General features: G+C 45.5%; 2 protein-coding genes across 2 annotated transcripts; one reads left to right on the top strand and one right to left on the bottom strand.

The window, feature by feature from the left end:
• The first annotated feature begins 137 nt into the window (after positions 1-137).
• Positions 138-6,267, top strand: LOC133500052 (arrestin domain-containing protein 3-like). Its single transcript, XM_061818613.1, has 6 exons — positions 138-396; positions 1,710-1,770; positions 2,093-2,264; positions 2,324-2,411; positions 2,483-2,739; positions 5,919-6,267. Exons 1-6 carry the CDS (start codon positions 138-140, stop codon positions 6,048-6,050), a joined length of 969 nt encoding a protein of 322 aa, XP_061674597.1. The 3' UTR covers positions 6,051-6,267.
• A 4,917-nt stretch (positions 6,268-11,184) lies between these two features.
• LOC133500036 (piggyBac transposable element-derived protein 4-like) lies at positions 11,185-13,230 on the bottom strand. Its single transcript, XM_061818594.1, has 2 exons — positions 13,142-13,230; positions 11,185-12,922 (listed from the first exon to the last, which is right to left on the bottom strand). Exons 1-2 carry the CDS (start codon positions 13,228-13,230, stop codon positions 11,185-11,187), a joined length of 1,827 nt encoding a protein of 608 aa, XP_061674578.1.
• Between the last annotated feature and the right edge of the window lie 5,542 nt (positions 13,231-18,772).

Below are 18,772 nucleotides of genomic sequence, written 5' to 3' on the forward strand. Positions count from 1 at the left end.
TGACACCGCCGGCCTTGTCACACGACCTCGTGCGACACAGTTCCAGTCCAGTTTTTAGCGAGGTACGCGGACCGACCGGCCCTTGCCTGCGTCCGTCCTATATCGTCGAGAAAAGGTGTGACACGTGTGACCTTGCCATGTCTCTAAAGCATTTCTCTGTGGACTACGATCAGGTCAACGAACGGGGAACGTTCTCTTCCGGAGACGTCCTGTCCGGAAGAGTGACTGTGGTGGCCGGCGAGGACACCAAAGTGCAGAGTTTGACGGTCAAAGCTAAAGGCAACGTGGAGGTCAAATGGTACGGTCAAGATGGAGCAAGCACGGTGCTCCACCGAGATGAGAAGAAATACTTCTGCTTGGAACGCATCATTCTTCAGGATAAGAAGATAGGAGACGGTTTGTATGTTTTTTTTCTTTCTTTCTTGGCGATTATTGCGTGCTTTCTAATGTGCGCTCCAAATTGTTAACTCCCTGGCCAAACTTGTATTTATGTAAAAAGTTTGTTTCTGTGTGTGTGTGTGTGTGTGTGTGTGTGTGTGTGTGTGTGTGTGTGTGTGGTGTGTGTGTGTGTGTGTGTGTGTGTGTGTGTGTGTGTAAAACACGAGAAGATATTATGTCTAAATTGTCCCAAGTTCTTTTTTTCATTACACTACAGATGGATCCGGTGTTCTAAATTTTGAAAGTTGATTATAATGAACAACTGAGAAAACCAATGCTAATATTTGGTACAGTAGCCTTTGTTTGCAATTACAGAGGTCAAACATTTCCTGTAGTTGTTCACCAGGGTTGCACACACTGCAGGAGGGATTTTGGCCCACTCCTCCACACAGATCTTCTCGAGATCAGACGGGTTTCTGGGCTGTCGCTCAGACACACCGAGTTTCAGCTCCCTCCAAAGACTTTCTATTGGGTTTAGGTCTTGAGACTGGCCAGGCCACGCCAGAACCTTGATGTGCTTCTTACGGAGCCACTCCTTGGTTTTCCCTGATTGTGTGCTTGGGGTCATTGTCATGTTGAAAGACCCAGCCACGACCCATCTTCATTGCTCTGACTGAGGGAAAGCGGTTCTTCCCCAAAATCTCACAATACATCATTCTCTCCTTAATACAGTGCAGTCGTTCTGTCCCAAAAACACCCCCAAAACATGATGCTACCACCCCATGCTTCACAGTAGGGATGGTGTTCTTGGTATGGAACTCATCATTTATCTTTCTCCAAACACGGTTAGTGGAATTGTGACGATGAAAAGTTCCATTTTGGTCTCATCTGACCACAAAACTTTCTCCCATGACTCCCGTGTATAATCCAAATGGTCATTGGCAAACTTAAGACGGGCCTTGACATGTGCTGGTTGAAGCAGGGCAACGTTCCGTGCCATGCAAGATTTCAAACTATGACATCTCTGTGTATTATCAACAGTCACCTTGGAAATGGTGGTCCCGGCTCTTTTCAGGTCATTGACCAAGTCCTGTTGTGTCGTGTAATACTTATTTTCTTCACTGTATATATATATTTATATATATATATATATATATATTAATATTTGTCAGCAAACCTACTTAAAGGCTTTTGCATATCTATGTCATTTCCATCTAAACTACACCAATGCAGCAACTATTTAGGACTGAAGAGTAGATCTTTCATCACATGTATGATTACAGATTGCGCTATATACTATTCAATCGACCTTTTTTGTGTTCCTTTTTAAGGTTCAGAAATTATTCATCAAGGGAGAAGCGTATATCCTTTTACCTTTGTGATTCCAAATATGTGAGTACTTTTCTAATGATTACGTAGACAGAAGTCTGAACGTAACATTTCATCAAAAATTTGGGGTCGCTTGCTTAGTACATCCTGAATCTTCACATAATTTTATTTATAACACACACAAAAGACAAGTATTGAAAAGCACTTTTTTATATGCCAAACAATACAAAAAGATGGAGAAAAAAAAAGAAAAAAAACATGTCTCGATTGAAATATCAACTTCTTTAGCCCGTAAAATCCAAGATGGACTGAGGTGTTATGTGCCAATACTTATGTTGCAACATTTGCTCATCAAATAAAAAGATTTCCACTCATTTTTTTGCAGCGATATGCCTTCGTCATATGAGGGGAAATGGGGCAGAATCACCTACAGTTTACAAGCTCAGCTTACTCAGTCAATCGGGAAGATACACAAAACCAGGATCGAGTTCCCGTTTCGGACCAAGTCCGAGTTCCCCTTTGCCGCCAAATCAGAAATGCCAATCGTCGTACTTCAAGTATGCAGTTCGTTAAAACGATCAATAGAATATTCCAGTGATATTCTTTGTTGCAACAGGAGCAGCAATGCGCAACCAAAATTTCCTTTTGTGGGTCTGGAAAGGTTACGTTGAACGTGACTTCGGAGAAAATGGGACTGACGCAAGGTGAGTCCATTTCACTCGCCGGGTCAAATGAATCCTGCGCGCGACTCTGAACGGCAATCGTCACGCTTCAGGTGAGACGATGGACGTTTCTGTTGAAGTCATCAACGGATCAAATAGTGCGGTAACGCCCAAATTCTTCCTTTGTGAGAAGCAAATCTTTGTCGCTCGGGCCGCGACGACCGTGCACACGAGTGAGATCCTCTTCGGCACAGGAGAGTCTGTCTCAGCTTGGACCAGTCGCACCATCCGTAATGTTTTAAGTATCCCCCCGCAGCTCTCCCCCACCTTCTTCAACTGTTCCATGATCAAGCTCGAGTATACTCTCAAGGTAATTAAAAAAAATCAACACATTTCATTAATTGCCATGCTCTTACCTGGAACCGTCTGAAATTATATTGTTTTAATGTCACAAAATGTTCCCGTCATCTCGCGGTTCTTCATTTCAGTCAGAATGGAGTCGAAACCTGGACCGCAAGCCGAGTCGGTGGGCTCTAAAGCGTAGTTCGTTTACAAAGGGTGGATTCAGAACGATAACGTGCTGAAGCCGGCCGGCGAAAAAAATCAAATAACTCTGCTAAGTCTACATCAAAAATACATCGGCATAAAAAAAAAGTCTGCCTCAAAGCTCGGCCATGGCCCAAAAAAATGAAAAAATTAAAAACTTCCACTTGGAACCATTTTTGCACCGCCGGCACCTGTGTCTAGCTTAGAAATTTATTTCAGTTGGGCCAAGTGTTGCCAAACACTGACAAACTTTGCCAAAAATGAGGATCTGTAAGAGATTTTTTACGACAGTTAGATGTGTAATGCACGTATAACATAATGTATGGCTAATCTGAATGGTAGCTGGCATTTTTTGTTAACCCAAAATGGCAACAGCTCGCATGCTAATGCTGATTGCGATTGCTAACCGTTTTGCATTTTACTATCTCGAATTCTGTGCACTAAATTTATAGCATAGACTCAGTGCCAACATAAGCAGTTTAAGGATTTAAATCCACCAGTGTTGCCCAACACTGATAACATTTGTCAAAAATTATATCTAAGAGATTTTTAAGACAGTTAGATGTGTAATGTACATATAACATGATGTATGGCTAATCTGAATGGTAGCTGGCATTTTTTTTAAACCCAAAACGGCAACAGCTAGCATGGTAATGCTAATTGCGATTGCTAACCGTTTAGCATTTTGTTGTCTCAAATTCTGTGCACCAAATTTATAGCATGGACTCAGTGCCAACATAGGCAGGTTAAGGATTTAAATCCACCAATCATAAAAGAAGATAAAATGCATTAGTGGTTAAAAAAAATATATATATATATATATAATACTGGGAATAAATTTTCATTGAATTATGTAATCAGTCATCAATACGCGAATGGATTCTAAAAATATTTGCAAGTGACAGCCCTAATGCCAAAATGTCATTTATAAAATGTTAAGCATAAAATAACATTTCTATTTTCTTTTTGACCATCTATTTTAAAAGTCCAGGCAAGCTAAAAATATGAACCTTCAGAGTACCATTCATTAACCCAGCTAAAATTATTACATACCAGCCGTTAATGAGCGTTGTGTGTGTCTTTTGTGTGTGTGGGTGTGTGGCAAGATGAAATAAAAAGGGGAAAAAAGGATAGTTTATTTTTTCATATCAACCTGAAATGCTTCAATAAAGTAAAATAAAATAAAATAGCCGACCCAACGATACTTCCCTTTATTTGCATTTGTTATAATGAACTGACCATATATTCCTCCTGCGTGGCATCAAGCAAAGAAAAATGTAGGTCATCCGAAATTTGAGCTCCACTCCAACTAATCAGTTAGATGGTCTCCTTTTCTGTGCAAACTCATCCGTTAGCTTCGGGCAAGTGTGCGGGCTGGCCGGCTGGCTGGCTGGCCGGGTGAAATCATCCATGCTATTTTAGCAATAAAATCACACTGATGTGATGCTAATCCGTGCCAAAGGTTTTACCGTCTTATTTTTTGAAAAATACATTTTAAGGTACATGTACAGGATTTGGTGACACGGTGGGGCAGCTGGTAAAGCGTTGGCCTCACAGTTCTGAGGACCCGGGTTCGATCCCGTCCTTCACTGTGTGGTGTTTGCATGTTCTCCCCGTGCCTGCGTGGCTTTTCTCCGGGCACTCCTGTTTCCTCCCACATCCCTAAAACATGTGACATTTATAGGACACTCTAGATTTATGGTAGTAGATTAGTGCCAACGGGATATGAATTTGAAATGTTAAATGAAATACGGTATCTGAAATTCAATAATTGGCTTTCTGAAATTCAGTAATTTGCAGTCTAAAATTCAGTAATTCACTGTCTGAAATTCAATAATTTGCTTTTTAAATTTTCAAATTATTGAATTTCAGACAGCGTATGTCACTTAACATATCAAATTCAAATCCTTTTTCACATTCAAACCCACCACATTTCAAATTCAAGTCCCGGTGGCACTAATCTTACTTCCATAGAAAAACAGCTCTTTAGAGAAAGATGCGCACATTTCCTGAATTCAAATCCAAATCCATGCATCCGTTTTCTTTGCCGCTTTTCCTCACAAGGGGCGCGAGGAGTGCTGGGGCCTACCCCAGCTGTCATTGGGCAGGAGGCGGGGTACACCCTGAACTTGTTGCCAGCCAATCGCAGGGCACATGGAAACAGACAACAGCCGCACTCACAATCACACCTTGGGGCAATTTAGAGTGTCCGATTAATGTTGCATGTGTTTGGGAGGAAACGGGAGGGCCCGGAAGAAACCCATGCAGGACATGCAAACTCCACACGGGCTGGGCCACGATCGAACCCGGGTCCTCAGAACTGTGAAGCCCACGCCTTACCAACTGCGCCACCATGCTGCCTCAAATTCAAATCCTATTTCAAATTCAAATCTCGGTGGCTCTGATCTACTTCCAAATAAATTGCCCCTAGACGTCACTTTGAGTCCGGCTGTTTGACTCTATGTGCCCTGCGATTGGCTGTCAACCAGTTCAGGGTGTACCCCGCCTCCTGCCCCTTGAGAGCTGTGATAGGATCCAGCACTCCCCGCGACCCTTGTGAGGATAAGCGGCTAAGAAGATGGATGGATGGATGGATGGATGGACAGGATTCATTTTCATTTCACACAATAAATACAATAGGTGTCCATGTGTGGATATGACAGAAAAGCAAACATCACAATTCCATCCATCACCGCTTGAACTCAAGGTCCGAGAAAGTTGGAACTGCAACTTTCACCGCTTTGAGAGTTTCTGGCAACCGGACTCACTGTGAGATGGAACAATAATCACGAAGAGCATTATGAAACGTTTACCAGTATTTTCACCTCCAGGTAATCTTTCACTGAACCCATTTTAGAAACCTAATCTTTTTTTTTTTTATTCCTTTTGGTCGGGTTGCTGCTTTGCATACAAAAGCGCTCCAAATGTTTCCTCTTACCGATTCAAACCGCTTTCATTTGCATGAATGAGCTAATAATGATAATAAGTTACATTTGGTTATAGGTCACGCTGGGAGGGCAACTCGCAAGAGATCCAGACATCAAACTTCCTCTGGTCATTCTACCAGGATCATCCCAACCATGTCATCAAAAAGCAAAGTGTGGAAGCTTCCACTCGAAGAAAGTCTCAAATTAGCGTCACAAAATGTGTAAATGGAGTGACATGAATATGAAAGTGATTTATTTTCTTCTCTTTGTCTGTTTCTTGGCACCGAACGGCAACGTTGTGCGCATTTTCCATCCGCCGAAAACCTCCGAGCAAGCACCAAATTGCACGAGCGTTAACGTGAATACGTAGTATTATTTTCATCCATTGATTAGTTAGTGCGGCACGGTAGATCAGCTGGTAAAGCCTCGGCCTCACATTTCTGAGGACCTGGGTTCGATCCCGGCCCCGCCCGTGTGGAGTTTGCGTCTTCTCTTTGTTTATTTATCCCCAAATGTCAGAATCAGGGTGTGGAAATTTACCGGCACGAAGGAAATGAGGAAATAGTTCCAATGACGACAGCTACGAACGGTGCACGTTTGCGATACGCCAAAGGTGAAAGTCGTCTTTCTGGTTGGGGCACTTTGATTTTCTTAAGCGAATTGTTTGTCACTGTTTTTTTTTTTCATTGAATCTAAATTTAGCAACGGCCACAGAGAATGGTGAGAAATAACATGTAGTCTATATTGTTTAATGTTTGTGCATCTGTGTGTGTGGTCGTGGGCGTGTCTATGTGTGCTTGCGTTTGTATGAGAAGCTAAATACGACATCACAGATGTTTATTAAAGGACAAATACCCATGCAGTTGTACCGTAATAACAACCCGTGTGTTCACACTACTCCGAGTTGAAAACCACCTTGTGGATTTTTTCCCACCGAGGCACCGTTTGCACTCTTTTCATCCAAACTGCTTCGACGTAATTGAACTCATCATTTGAACAAAGACGCGGCGCTCTTGTCGTTTCACCTGTGGTGACGCCGTACACGTTTCAGATCGTCACTAACCGAAGCTGGTCCTTGCGTCAATACATGCGTCGACGCACTTTGCTTGTTCAACTGCCCCACCCCAAAATGGACGGTGTCCTGTGCTCAGGAGTTTTTTGCAATTTAAAACAGCTCAAGCTTTGTATGCGCTGCAGTGTCCTGCTATTGCACACAATTAAAAGAACATTAACTCAGATGGGCAATTACGTAAATGACTTGCGTCAATTATTTGAATTACGTAATTACATGCCGACAGTGAGGTGGTTGTGCGGGAAACAAAAAGCCAACACTTAAAACCAGTTGTTGCGGTTTTCTAACCCTGAGTTCTACTCTCAATGTTTCAAGGCTTAGTTAGCGTGTTAGTATTGCCGCATTTTGGCTTTATTATTAGTACATCCACATGACGCAACAGCTAGCTTCTCTCATTCCACTTCAAACGGTGGATAGTGGTGCTTTCTCGATAAAAACTGAAATGATTTAGCTAGTTAGTTTAGCTAGTTTAGTTTAGTTTAGCTTTAGCTAGTTTAGATAGTGTCCTAGCTAGTTAGCGAGGAGGGGGAAAAAAAGCATCTGTTAAATCCTACATGCCAACATGAACCGCGAGGTCCGATTAATTGCCGCAAAAATGAGGAATGATAATAATGTGTTGGTAGTGAGTGTTAAAAGGTAAAAAATGTTCAACATATCTTCCTTTGAGCTAGGCACTTCAACAACAGTTTATCCCTGGAAGGCAATTTCTACAGCACGTGCTGCCATGGCGCACAAAAGAACGCCAGGTGGCGCGGAGGCGGAGGCTTTGCCACCGGAATGACGGGTGGAACAGGTCTGGACCATCCAAAACTGTTCCCACAATGTTAGGAGCATGAAAAGGTTTTCTTTTCTATACTAAAGCATTCAGCGTTGCTTTCACTGGAGCTATGGTGAGTAATCTTGACTCACCTGTGCATAGTCCTGACCTCAACCCAATAGAGCAACTTCGTGATGAATGGACCTTTCCGCCCTGTCAATCACTCGTACAATAATAGCCAATCAGCAAGCCGCATTGTCTTAATCCCTGACTTGACACGCCCCTCTCGCCATATTGTCCTACAAGCAATGCTGGTTGTCGGTAGCGTGCGCTTGGAAAAGTTAATGTTACGAAGGAAATGGTCTTCAGATGGACTTGGGGAACGTGCAATTTTGATGAAAGATATGCTGCCACGTTACAAGGCGCTCGGTTGATTTTGATAACCTTTTCCAAAGCCTAAAACACAATTGACGAAGTGTCTACGATGGATTAAGGCTCACGGAAGACCGCACGTACAACTAATTGTGGACAATATCAACAAACACAACGCTGCATGTTCGAAGGTAAGTGAATAACTTTCACTTTGTTACTGTATCACTGACCTGCTGACTGAAGTGTGTCATGTTTTATGCCGAAGAGTCGGGTTAGTGAGACGTAAATGCATCTTTTTGCATCGATGGCCAACGTTTCGCTGTAACTCTGACATTGCGTCCTGCTCCGTCCAAAATCTTAATTCTGTGTACAGATCCTTGCGTGAAATAGTTGAGACCTCTCTGTAGAACTCTCTTGAACAAGTCTGACGCATTTGGCAAAAAAAAAAAAAAAAAAAACCATACCGCAATATTATCTGGAATACGCGTTAGAGAATCAACTTCAAACCTGTTCTGTTCAGTCGTCATTTTGGAAGCTTGTGGGACACGGTAGCTGTAAGATAAAGGGGCGGAGCTCAAGATCCCCAGTCGGAAAGGTCCGTTACAGCGAAGACCGACATCCAGGCCTTCACGTTCAACAGCAGCGACCTCACAAACACGCCTCGGGAAGACTGGTCAAAAATTCCCATAAACACCCTCCAAACCCATGTGACAAGACCTCCCATGATAGTTGCATTTGTTCCAGCTGCAAAGGGTCGACAGAGGTCGGATTAAACCCCGTGGGCTCAGAAACGGATGTCACTTAAGTCCACGCGAGCAGAGGCGAACGAGTGGAAACTATGTTTGGCTAAAGAGCGTGCGGAATATCTGTGACACCGGACCTGAAACTTTTCTGACGCAGCTCGTGGAGCTCGTGTGAGGAACGGATTGAGATCACCCCTGACCGGGCTTTCCTTGTCTCGTCTCTAAATCTTACAACTGCATGAGAACATCTTTGGGAGTGCAGTAGAACCCGCCTGGAAATTCTGGCTCCTCGTGGAGGGAGCGTGGAGGCAGTCAGTTTCTCTCTTTCACACACGTGCAGTGTCTGGTTTTTGGAATAAGGGTAGGGCGGGGCAGTTTCTGGTCCCTCCCACCTCCAGAGTCGGTACCATGACAACCATGTGGGCCCGCTGGCGTCTCCCAGTCTTCAGCCGGCCGCCGTTGCCACGGTAACCCCCCCCCCCCCCAACGGGGCTCCCGCAGATCAGCGGGATGGGCGTCCAGTTGAAGAAAAACGCTTTTCCCGGCCTGGGAATTGCGGAGGGAGGAAGGAGAACCGCAAAATGCGGGCATCGCAACCAGCCGGGGCTCCGTTTTAGCTGCATCCGGCATTTCAGTCTGCTCCTATTTTGGTTAAAAAGTGATCGAAAACAGGATTGGAAGCCTCCACCGATGCTTAAACATTTGCCATCTCTGAAATCAACGAGTTAAAAAGATCTTTGTCGCCCCCGTGAAGGTCAAAATTTAAGGAGAAATGAACGAAGGAATTAATTTGTTGACATTTGACATCGATACATCTGAGTTGAATTTATTGTCCTATGGTGAAATTTAAATTGCTCGCAATCTGGATTGGATTCAATATTATTTGACATAGTGTGATTTTATTTATTATAATTATACAAACCGTTTATATGAAACCATGGATAATAGCACAAACAAGAATGTACATTTTTTTTAATGCAATCTCTGTGGTTTCACACACACACTAAAAATGAAAAAAATATCATGAAAATATATTGGTTTTCTATTAATAACCCAGGTAAAAGAACATTTTGTTTGATTTTTGTGCATGAAAGAATCGCAAATAAAGAACAAGCCACTTCATGAATGTTTTAGCTGCACTGGTGGAAGAACAAGGTCGTTTTAGACAACGTTAAGAGATATTAATATAAATACATTATTTGATTTCAAAATTACTCTCGAAAAAATGTTACACGTCTAAAATTTCAATACTCAATACGGGCATGACAAATCAATTAAAAAAGATGGTTACCATGATCATGAACATTCTTTTTACTGCTTTCTTGTACCTTTACCAGCAAGAAGCATATGAAAGCAAATTATTATTTTTTTTATGTAACTCATTGGGGAGGAAGGGGGGGGGGTTACACAAAATAAAGACCACCCTCCATGGTAAACAACATTTTGACCTATTGCACAATTGAACAACATCCGGTCGTGTAAAACTGGACTGCATCATATTTCTACGGCTGCTTCAAATATTTGAGTTACATGGTTTTTTTTTTTTTACGCTACACAAGTGGGCTAAAATATTAAACAGCTTTCAGGATGCTGCAGTGCACTTCTTCAGCAACGCGCAGTCATAAAAAAGGTTGTTAAACACCTTTCTGAGGGTGTCATTGAAGAGAAACTACAATCACGCCCGTGTGCTGTTGTCATTCATTCGCTATTTTACGCACAAATTCTCTCCCAAGATATGATTTATGCCGCTAAGAAACTCTTTGGGGGGTTTGGACGTCGTGCGGCGCCGTGTCAAAAATGGCCTTTGCTCGGTCTGCTGGCAGGAGAGGGCTGACGTTGTTTTTTTTTTTTTTTCCCAGTTACTAATTGTTCCAAGCTGCGAGCGTGTCGGCACATCAGCTGCATACTCAAACCAGCAACCGTTCCTATGTTAAAAATGTAAGTTATTTTGCATACTTCATAATTAGTGACTTTTCCGCGACGTGCACAAAACCGGACAATTCCATCAGACGTACATCATAATGAGCATTTATTGAAAAACGAGAGATAAACGTTCCATGGTAAAAGCTGTCTGATCTAATGTAAGTGCAGAAATGTTTTTTTTTTTCATATAAAATCCTTAAACATATAAAAAAGGTGACAAGGCAATTCAGTCAGTGTTACAAGAAGGCGACGCGCCCCGACATTCTACACTATTTCAAATACAGTACTTTGTTTATTGTCTCTATATGCGTGCAATATTTCTAACTAGCTCAAAAGTGGATATGAATATACTGTGCACTGGTAGTGAGTGGCCTTTGGAATTAATACAGGTTGATTTTTTTAAAAACAAAAAAAAAAAAAACAAAACGATCCCTTGAGATGAGATGATTATACAGAAAAAAAAAAACTGTTTTGTTTATTTATGAAATTCAGAGAAGCAGCCCCCTCTGCATAGGTGGACGTTGCATATCTTGCAGCCGAACACGCTCTCGTGGCGCAGGCCCTTGTTGGTGCAGTTCCTGCAGCGCCGCGAGCGTTCGGACATGCGCTCCAGCCGGTGGCCGTACTCGATGGGCGAGTCGGCGTGCCTCTTCCGGGCGGCCCGCTCCATGCCCCTCGCCCCCTGGTAGTCTCCGATCAGCTGCTGGGCCAGGCGCGCCCGGAAGTGGTGCTGGGTGAGCTGCTTGCCGTTGAGGCCGGCCGCCGGCGCGCCCCCTCTGCTTTCCTTCAGGAGGACGTAGGCGTTGACGATGCACACGTTGACGTAGAACCACAGGAAGTAGCGCCACCACTTCCTGTGCGGGCGGCCCACCTGGTAGCACTCCCTCAGCCGGTCGCACAGTTCCACTCCCCTCATGTTCTCCTGGTACAGGAGCAAGGGGAGCGGCTTCGGCAGGCCGAACGTCGCAGCCGAGCCCTCGGCGACGTCGCCGTCCCCCTCGCCGTCCATCTCGCAGTTAGGCTCCTCTTCCGGACTGATCCCCACAATCCCCGGGGCCGAGTTGGTGGACAGGCAGCTAATGACCTTGACGTCCCGTGTCACCGTAGCGACCAGGTTGCCACGCTGGCACTGGTAGAACTCCCCCTGCGAGAGCTTGCCCACATTTCGGGGGCGGAGGACCTCGGGGAAACCTCGGCGCCCCGAATGGGCGGGCCCGCAGGCGTAGAATCCGTCCTTGAGCAATCTCTGAAGGAGCGGCACCGAGTTGTACAAGCTGTCCATGAAGAGGTGGTGGTACTGACCCTCCAGGCCACGCACCAGCGAGGTGACCACCCGGTACCCGTGCAGCACCACCGCTTGGTCCTCGCTGGGCCGGCCCACGTGAATCTTGGCCCGGTGGCAGTAGCCCGAGCGCGAGTCGCACAGCATCCACACGCTCAAGCCTTTCCTCAGGGGCTTGGCGGGCACCGAGCGGGTGGGCGAAGACGGCGCTCTGGTGACGAGGGCGCTCTTGTCTATGGTCAGGCAGCGGTTGGGCGTGTACGCGTCCCACATGGTGTTGTCCAGCACGTCCAGGAGAGGCCTGATCTTGAAGAGGCCGTCGTAGCCGCGCTCGCCCCGCACGGGCTCGGCCTCCCTGTCGCACAGCTGGAGGTACTGGGTGAGCTTCTCGAAGCGCCTGGCGGTCATGGTCTTCTTAAAGCCCGCGTTGCCGATGAAAATGTCGCTGGCCCAGTACATGCCGCTGTCCGGCAGCTGATTGACGCCCATGAGGATGTTGAGGCCCACGTAGGCTCTCATCTCGCTGTCGTGGGTCGGGTGCCAGTGCGGGTCCGTCTTGCCACTCCTCCTCTGCCGGTAGAGGGCGTTGTTGTTTGTTTGTTCCACCATGTGTTCAAAAAGCGAATCTGGGAAGAGTATCCGGAAATAGTCACGGGGCTCGGCGTCGTCCCCCAGCGAGTGCTGAGGGCCGCTGGAAGCACTGAAAGTCTCGATAGAAATCACCTGGTCCGGTTCGCCCCAGAAGTCCGGAGACGCGCAGTCCTCGTACAAGTCTTCATCGTAGCCGAGAAAGCTCGCTCGCTCCTCCTCCTCCTCCTCCAAATCGGAGAAATCGAGGTCAGAGTCGTTCGAGGTGGCGTCGGAGCAGTTAGTGGAGGTGGAATGGTGGCACTCCTCCGAGTTGTCCTCCTCTTCGTGCTTGAGTCCATTGCTCCCAGTCACCAAAATGATGTTGCAGCCTCCCCCGGTCGCCGGTGCACTCGTGGAGCCATTCTCCCCGACGCCGCCACCGTCCTCCTCCTCTTCTTCTTCGTCCTCCTCTCCTCCTCCGTCCTCCTCCTCGTCCTGCGCTCCGTCTTCCTCGTCCGAGTCCGGCTTTTTGTACGGAATTTCAAACCACTTCACATCGCCGCAAAGATTTAGCGTGTACTCTTGGCCGTCGCACGCCGCACTACTTTCTGTATCCGCGCTGGTTTCCAAAATGGTAAAAAGCTCCCTTCCGTTTCTTGCCGTCGCCATGTCGGGGTATTAAAGTGCCCCTGCATGAGTCCCTTTTCGGCGTGGTTTTTTTTTTTCCTTTCCCACGCGGCGGGGAAATGGACGCGGAAAGCGGTCATCCGAAGTGAGTCGACGTGCTCCGGAGGGCTGCGCGGCGGCCGAGCGATCGAGCTATTCGGCGTTTGAGGGCTCCATTCGCATTGTTTCCGCTCGCGGTTCTTTGTGGGCTTCGCAGCGCAGTGTGGCCGCAGACGTCAGAAGCTGCATGCATGTCCTGCTTTGCTAGGGCGTTTTGCGACTGCAGCTGGTGGGGTTGCTAGTTCGCGAGGCTGGCAGATGGCCGCTCGCTCTTCTAATGCCCGCTGGCATTCGGCGCGGCCGTCATTTCCCGGCACTTTGCACAAAAACAGCACATTGACGGGACACACTTTGGGCATAGTCGCAAGACGCGGGCTTCGTCAGGTGCGCACCGGGGGATTTTTTTTTTTTTAAACGTGAAACTCGAGTGCGCCTGTCCACAATTGCACACGAGACGGCGTGCAATGCAGTGATGCACGTGAAAACGCCGGCGTGCAGTCACCGTAGGCAGCGTGTTCATTCATAAACATGTGTCTTCCCTCTGACAGGTTCCTACATGAACCTGAAGCCCTATAGGCTATTGTGGAATTAGGGACCTCCCTCGCTTTTATGAATGTGAGCAGATGCACTCGTGTGTTTTAGGCTCGGTCTGAGGGTGAACAGCTCCCCCTGATGAGATTGATGGCCGCTCAGCGAGCTACTGTACACGACACAAAACAACAGACTGGAATGTTTATACGACGCGAGGTTCGATTAACATTCAACTCATCTCCTTTTGCACTGTGGCAGATCTGATCTTTGCTTCGGCTTATCACGACACACTGTGTTTACAAGGAGACAAATATTTATTTGGGGTAAATAAATGAAATGAAACACATTTTTCAGGCACGTGCACAGATAAACCCGTAGTGGTGATCGAGCAGCGGCCCTTTTGTCCCTGGATGATTTTTTATTTCTTTTTTTGGCTGCACCACCCTTTTTTTTTTTTTTTTTTTTAAATAAAAGTACTCTCTCTGTCATCAGTTCCGCCCAGTGTTTTGATATTTAAGAGGCATTTATTTGAATCCTTTGGAGAACCGTACTTACGCTCCCTTAATCAGAGGCACTTGAAATACTGCCTGGAAGTGCTGGCTACCGTTTAACATGCGTTTCATTGTGATTGCTTAATTCTTAACACATCCACGTTTATAAGAGTGTAAGTACACTTGTGTAACAACGCTATTTTCTCTATTTTTACTTCCCCCTCACTTTTTTTTTTTAACCAGTTCAGTTATGTAGGTCACACGTTAAGTAATGGGGGGGTGGGGGGGGGTAAAAATGGTTCATCTTGGGCGGCACGTGGATCAGCTGGAAAGCTTTGGCCTCACAGTTCTGAGGTCCTGGGTTAAATCACCGGCCCCGCCTGTGTGGAATTTGCATGTTCTCCCCGTGCCTGCGTGGGTTTCCTCGGGGCACTCCGCTTTCCTCCCACATCCCAAAAACATGCAACAATAACTGGACACTCTAAATTGCCCCAAGGTGTGATTGTGAGTGCCACTGTTTGTCTCTATGTGCCCTGCAATTGGCTGGCAACCAGTTCAGGGTGTACGCCGCCTCCTGCCCATTGACAGCTGGGATAGGCTCCAGCACTCCCCGCGGCCCTTGTGAGGATAAGCGGCTAAGAAAATGGATGGATGGTTTATCTTGGTGTCATTTTTGCATACTACAAAAAAAGAAACCTGACGTTTTAACAGTCACTTTGTATTATGTATTGACTGTTGATTGTGTTAACAGAAATATGTTAAACATATAATAAATTTTTTTTTAATTATATGAAGGATTTTGATGAGAGGCTCTCGTTTTGGGCGTTGAGCACCAGGCTCCAAAAATATTTGTGCAAGTGCCTTGTGCAAACCGTGGTGGGACATAACACAGCACAAATATGTTATTACTATACTATTATTCATGTCGCCATGAATATTTCTGACTACTTTTTTTCTCTACAGCAGCAGAAATCTGCACACCACTGGGTCCACATCAACCGCTTTTGGCCGCCTTGACGCGCCTAAAAAGAGCTTTTACCACTTTTGATATTGAGACGTGGCGGCGCGGTGGAGAAGCCGGTGAAGCGTTGGCCTCACAGTTCTCAGGACACGGGTTCAATCCCAGCCCGCCTACGTGAAGTTTGCGTGTTTTCCCCGTGCCTGCGTGGGTTTCCTCCGGGCACTCCGGTTTCCTCCCACATCCCAAAAACATTAATTGGACACCCTAAATTGCCCCTAGGTGTGATTGTGAGTGCGACTATTTGCCTTGCCATTGGCCGGCGACTAGTTTAGGGTGTACCCCGCCTCCTGCCCGTTGAGAGCTGGGATAGGCTCCAGCATGACCCTCGTGAGGATAAGCGGCAAAGAAAATGGACGGATGTATATTAAGACGTAAAAAAAGCAAAAGACTTTTGTGGTGGAGTGCGACAATGATGTGATTCCACTTTTTCGTTGTTGTTGTTGTTGTTTTGCAAGTGTAACAAAGATTTAGCAGCTAACAGGAAAACCGCAATGACAGATTATTTTCATAGTTATACAAGAAAAACTTGGCCTTCTGGCTGGCTAATTCCGTCATGTCAGGGTCTTCGGATTTGACCAAAAACCTCTGTATGCGGTTTTCTCGCTCACTTGGGAGGTGACCGGTTAGATCCCGTCTTCCTGTTTGGGGAGGTGGGGGATGGGCCGCCGGAAGAATCCCTTCCAAATTCCTTTCGCCGTGGCCTGCGTCTGCACGGCTGGCCGAGCGCTTTCTGCATCCTCGCGCTCGAGCTTCTCGCGGATTCTCGCCTCGGCTGGATCGCAGTATCGGCGCCGCGACCCCGCGGGGCCTTCGCGTTGTTTTGTGCCCGCTTCACTGCACTGCGATGCGGCGCGTTTGGGAGCAGCGGGAAATGTTAGAGGCAGAAGTCCTCCGTCGTTTGGGCCCAAAATAGAAAATCAAAAGGGGGGAGGGAGAAAAAAAAAAAAGACCCACTCCCAGCTTTTGCAGGCCCCCGGAGCAGAGCGCTGTCGCAGACCCCCTCCGAGAGTCTCGCGGCGGGGCGGAGGGACGCTGACCAATGGGGGCGCAGACCGTGTTCATGTGTGCGTGTCGCCCGCAAGGAACTCGGCTCCCTGGCGGGCGGGTGAGTTCGCAGCGGGCCCCGGTGTGCGTGCGCAACCCGCAAGACGGAGCGGGCCGGCCCTTCCCTCTGTCACTTCCCTCAGTGCGTTTGTTTGAAGTGGATGTTTTCATCCAGCAACGATTTCCTCCTTCATCTGATTGCAACAGAAAAGGTGAAGAAGAAAAAAATCCATTCGAGACAAATCAATAAACTTTGCTTTGAACGGGCGATTTTATTTCAATTCAAGTGAAACCAAAAAAGAGGCGTACACTTTAAAGTGAGGGAAGGTTACTCAAAAAGTACTGAAAGTTTGATTCAAGGGCTATAGGTATTGCTATCGTTATATTGCAAAATTGCTATTACTGTGTAATACTATAGGTGGAACGGTGGAAAATCGTTGGCCTCACAGTTCTGAGGACTCGGGTTAAATCCCGGACCCACCTGTGTGGAATTTGCATGTTCTGTTTGTTTATTTATCCACAAATGTCAGAATAAGGGTAAAAGTTGTCCTTTTATGGGAATAAAAGAAGTTATTTTATCAGCAAATGGCATTTTATTATATATATATATATATACACACACACACAAAGTTTTACCATACTTTTGTGTGAAAACGCGATGAAGGACATTTAATTCACAGGGGGACACAATAAAAATAACATAACTAAGCAAATCATAATTTAGGGTGAAAATGCTCGTGCAAAATATTAATCTTCTATGAAAACTAATTTCATGTGTTAAAAATCCTTGTGGGCAAAAGTTTTTCAATAATTTTAAGTGGAAAAAGAAAAAAAAAAAAGGTAAATTAAGTTTTTGGACTTTTCCAGAATTTCATTTGAAGAAAAAGAGAATTTAAATGAAAAGAGAAATCACGTTTTTTTTTGTGGGATAAAATGTTAATTGTGAATAAATGTATATATTTTTTTTGCTTCACGAGGAAGGTTATTTTAGGTGAAAGTTTATAATTTATATGAAAATAAGATGTACTTTTTCATTAAAAATTGCGGCAGATTGCGTTGGACTCACAGTTCTAAGGACCCGGCCGGGTTTGACCCCAGACCCGCCTGTGTGGACTTTGCATGTTCTCCCTGTGCCTGCGTGGGTTTCCTCCTGGCACTCCGGTTTCCTCCCACTTTCCAATAACATGGAACATTAAATAGGACACTCTAAATTGCCCCTAGGTGTGATTGTGAGTGCGGCTGTCTCCATGTGCCCTGCGATTTGTTTGCAACCACTTCAGGGTGTACCCTGCCTCGTGCCCGTTGACAGTTGAGATAGCCTCCAGCGACCCTCGTGAGGATAAGCGGCAAAATAAAATGGATGGATGTATAAAACCACATGGATTTCTGCCCGAGTTAGTCAGAAAACGTACCAAGAGAGATGCACAATCTTTGCGGGCAGCGACATCTTGTGGTACATTTGGAAAATAGCAACAGCGTCAACATTTACCTTTGATTTGAAACAGGCCTTATAATTCTGCCAATCATGTAAATATAACATTTTTATAGTACCTAAAAAAAAAATACACCCATGATGTCTTCATGTAATTGGTATTTGTTTAATGATGAAATGGGGGTTACAGTATTTGTGTATTGACATGGTATTGCCGTTAAATAAATACGTTTTGACGTTTGACAGAAATAAATAAAAAAGAAAATTCTATGTCATTCTTCCACGCTGAATCGAGCAACTTTTAACACAAAATGAGCATATTTAAAAAACGTGGCAGCTCATACTAGACACGTTGTTTGCGTTTACCAGTGCTTGTTAAATGAACGTAAATGGTTGAACTCTTGAAACAGTTCATGCCATAAATGTATGATTTTTTTTTTAATGGAATGATAGTAAATAGTCATTATTGGAAACGCTAAATTGCCCCTAGGTGTGATTGTGAATGCAGCTGTTTGTCTCGATGTGCCGTGCGAATGGCTGGTGGTCAGTTCAGGGTGTACCCTGCCTCCTGCCCGTTGACAGCTGGGATAGGCTCCGGCACTCCCGCGACCCTCGTGAGGATAAGCAGGTAAGAAAATTGATAGATTGATGGTAAATATTCAAGATAGAGCTTGGAGTGCCGAGAACTGTATGCTTCCACGACGTCCACAGGTTACACCAGGAACATGCACTTGTCGATCTTGGAAAACTGAAGCGGGAATTTTTAAATAAAAAAAAAAAAATAGATCATACGAGGGAAGAGAAGCCATGCAGAGGTCAGAGGGTGCTTTGACACATCCACGCCTCCACCTATAATACAAGTTTAAATGTGGATAAAAATATATATTTTTTTCATGAAATGTTCAGCATTAATTATATATTTTTTCACGTCAGACATGCTATTAATACATTTGGAAACTAGCTCTA

This window comes from Syngnathoides biaculeatus, chromosome 4 (genome assembly GCF_019802595.1).
Source record: "Syngnathoides biaculeatus isolate LvHL_M chromosome 4, ASM1980259v1, whole genome shotgun sequence".
NCBI lineage: Eukaryota > Metazoa > Chordata > Actinopteri > Syngnathiformes > Syngnathidae > Syngnathoides > Syngnathoides biaculeatus.

Excerpts from the sequence above, each read along its gene's own strand:
- LOC133500036 (XM_061818594.1), bottom strand. The coding sequence starts at position 13,230 with ATGGCGACGGCAAGAAACGGAAGGGAGCTTTTTACCATTTTGGAAACC. Across the intron at positions 12,923-13,141 it reads GCGGCGTGCGACGGCCAAGA|CAATGGACTCAAGCACGAAG; the intron begins GTACACGCTAAA and ends GGTGACTGGGAG.
- LOC133500052 (XM_061818613.1), top strand. The coding sequence starts at position 138 with ATGTCTCTAAAGCATTTCTCTGTGGACTACGATCAGGTCAACGAACGG. Across the intron at positions 2,265-2,323 it reads TGCCAATCGTCGTACTTCAA|GAGCAGCAATGCGCAACCAA; the intron begins GTATGCAGTTCG and ends TTGTTGCAACAG. Across the intron at positions 2,412-2,482 it reads GAAAATGGGACTGACGCAAG|GTGAGACGATGGACGTTTCT; the intron begins GTGAGTCCATTT and ends GTCACGCTTCAG.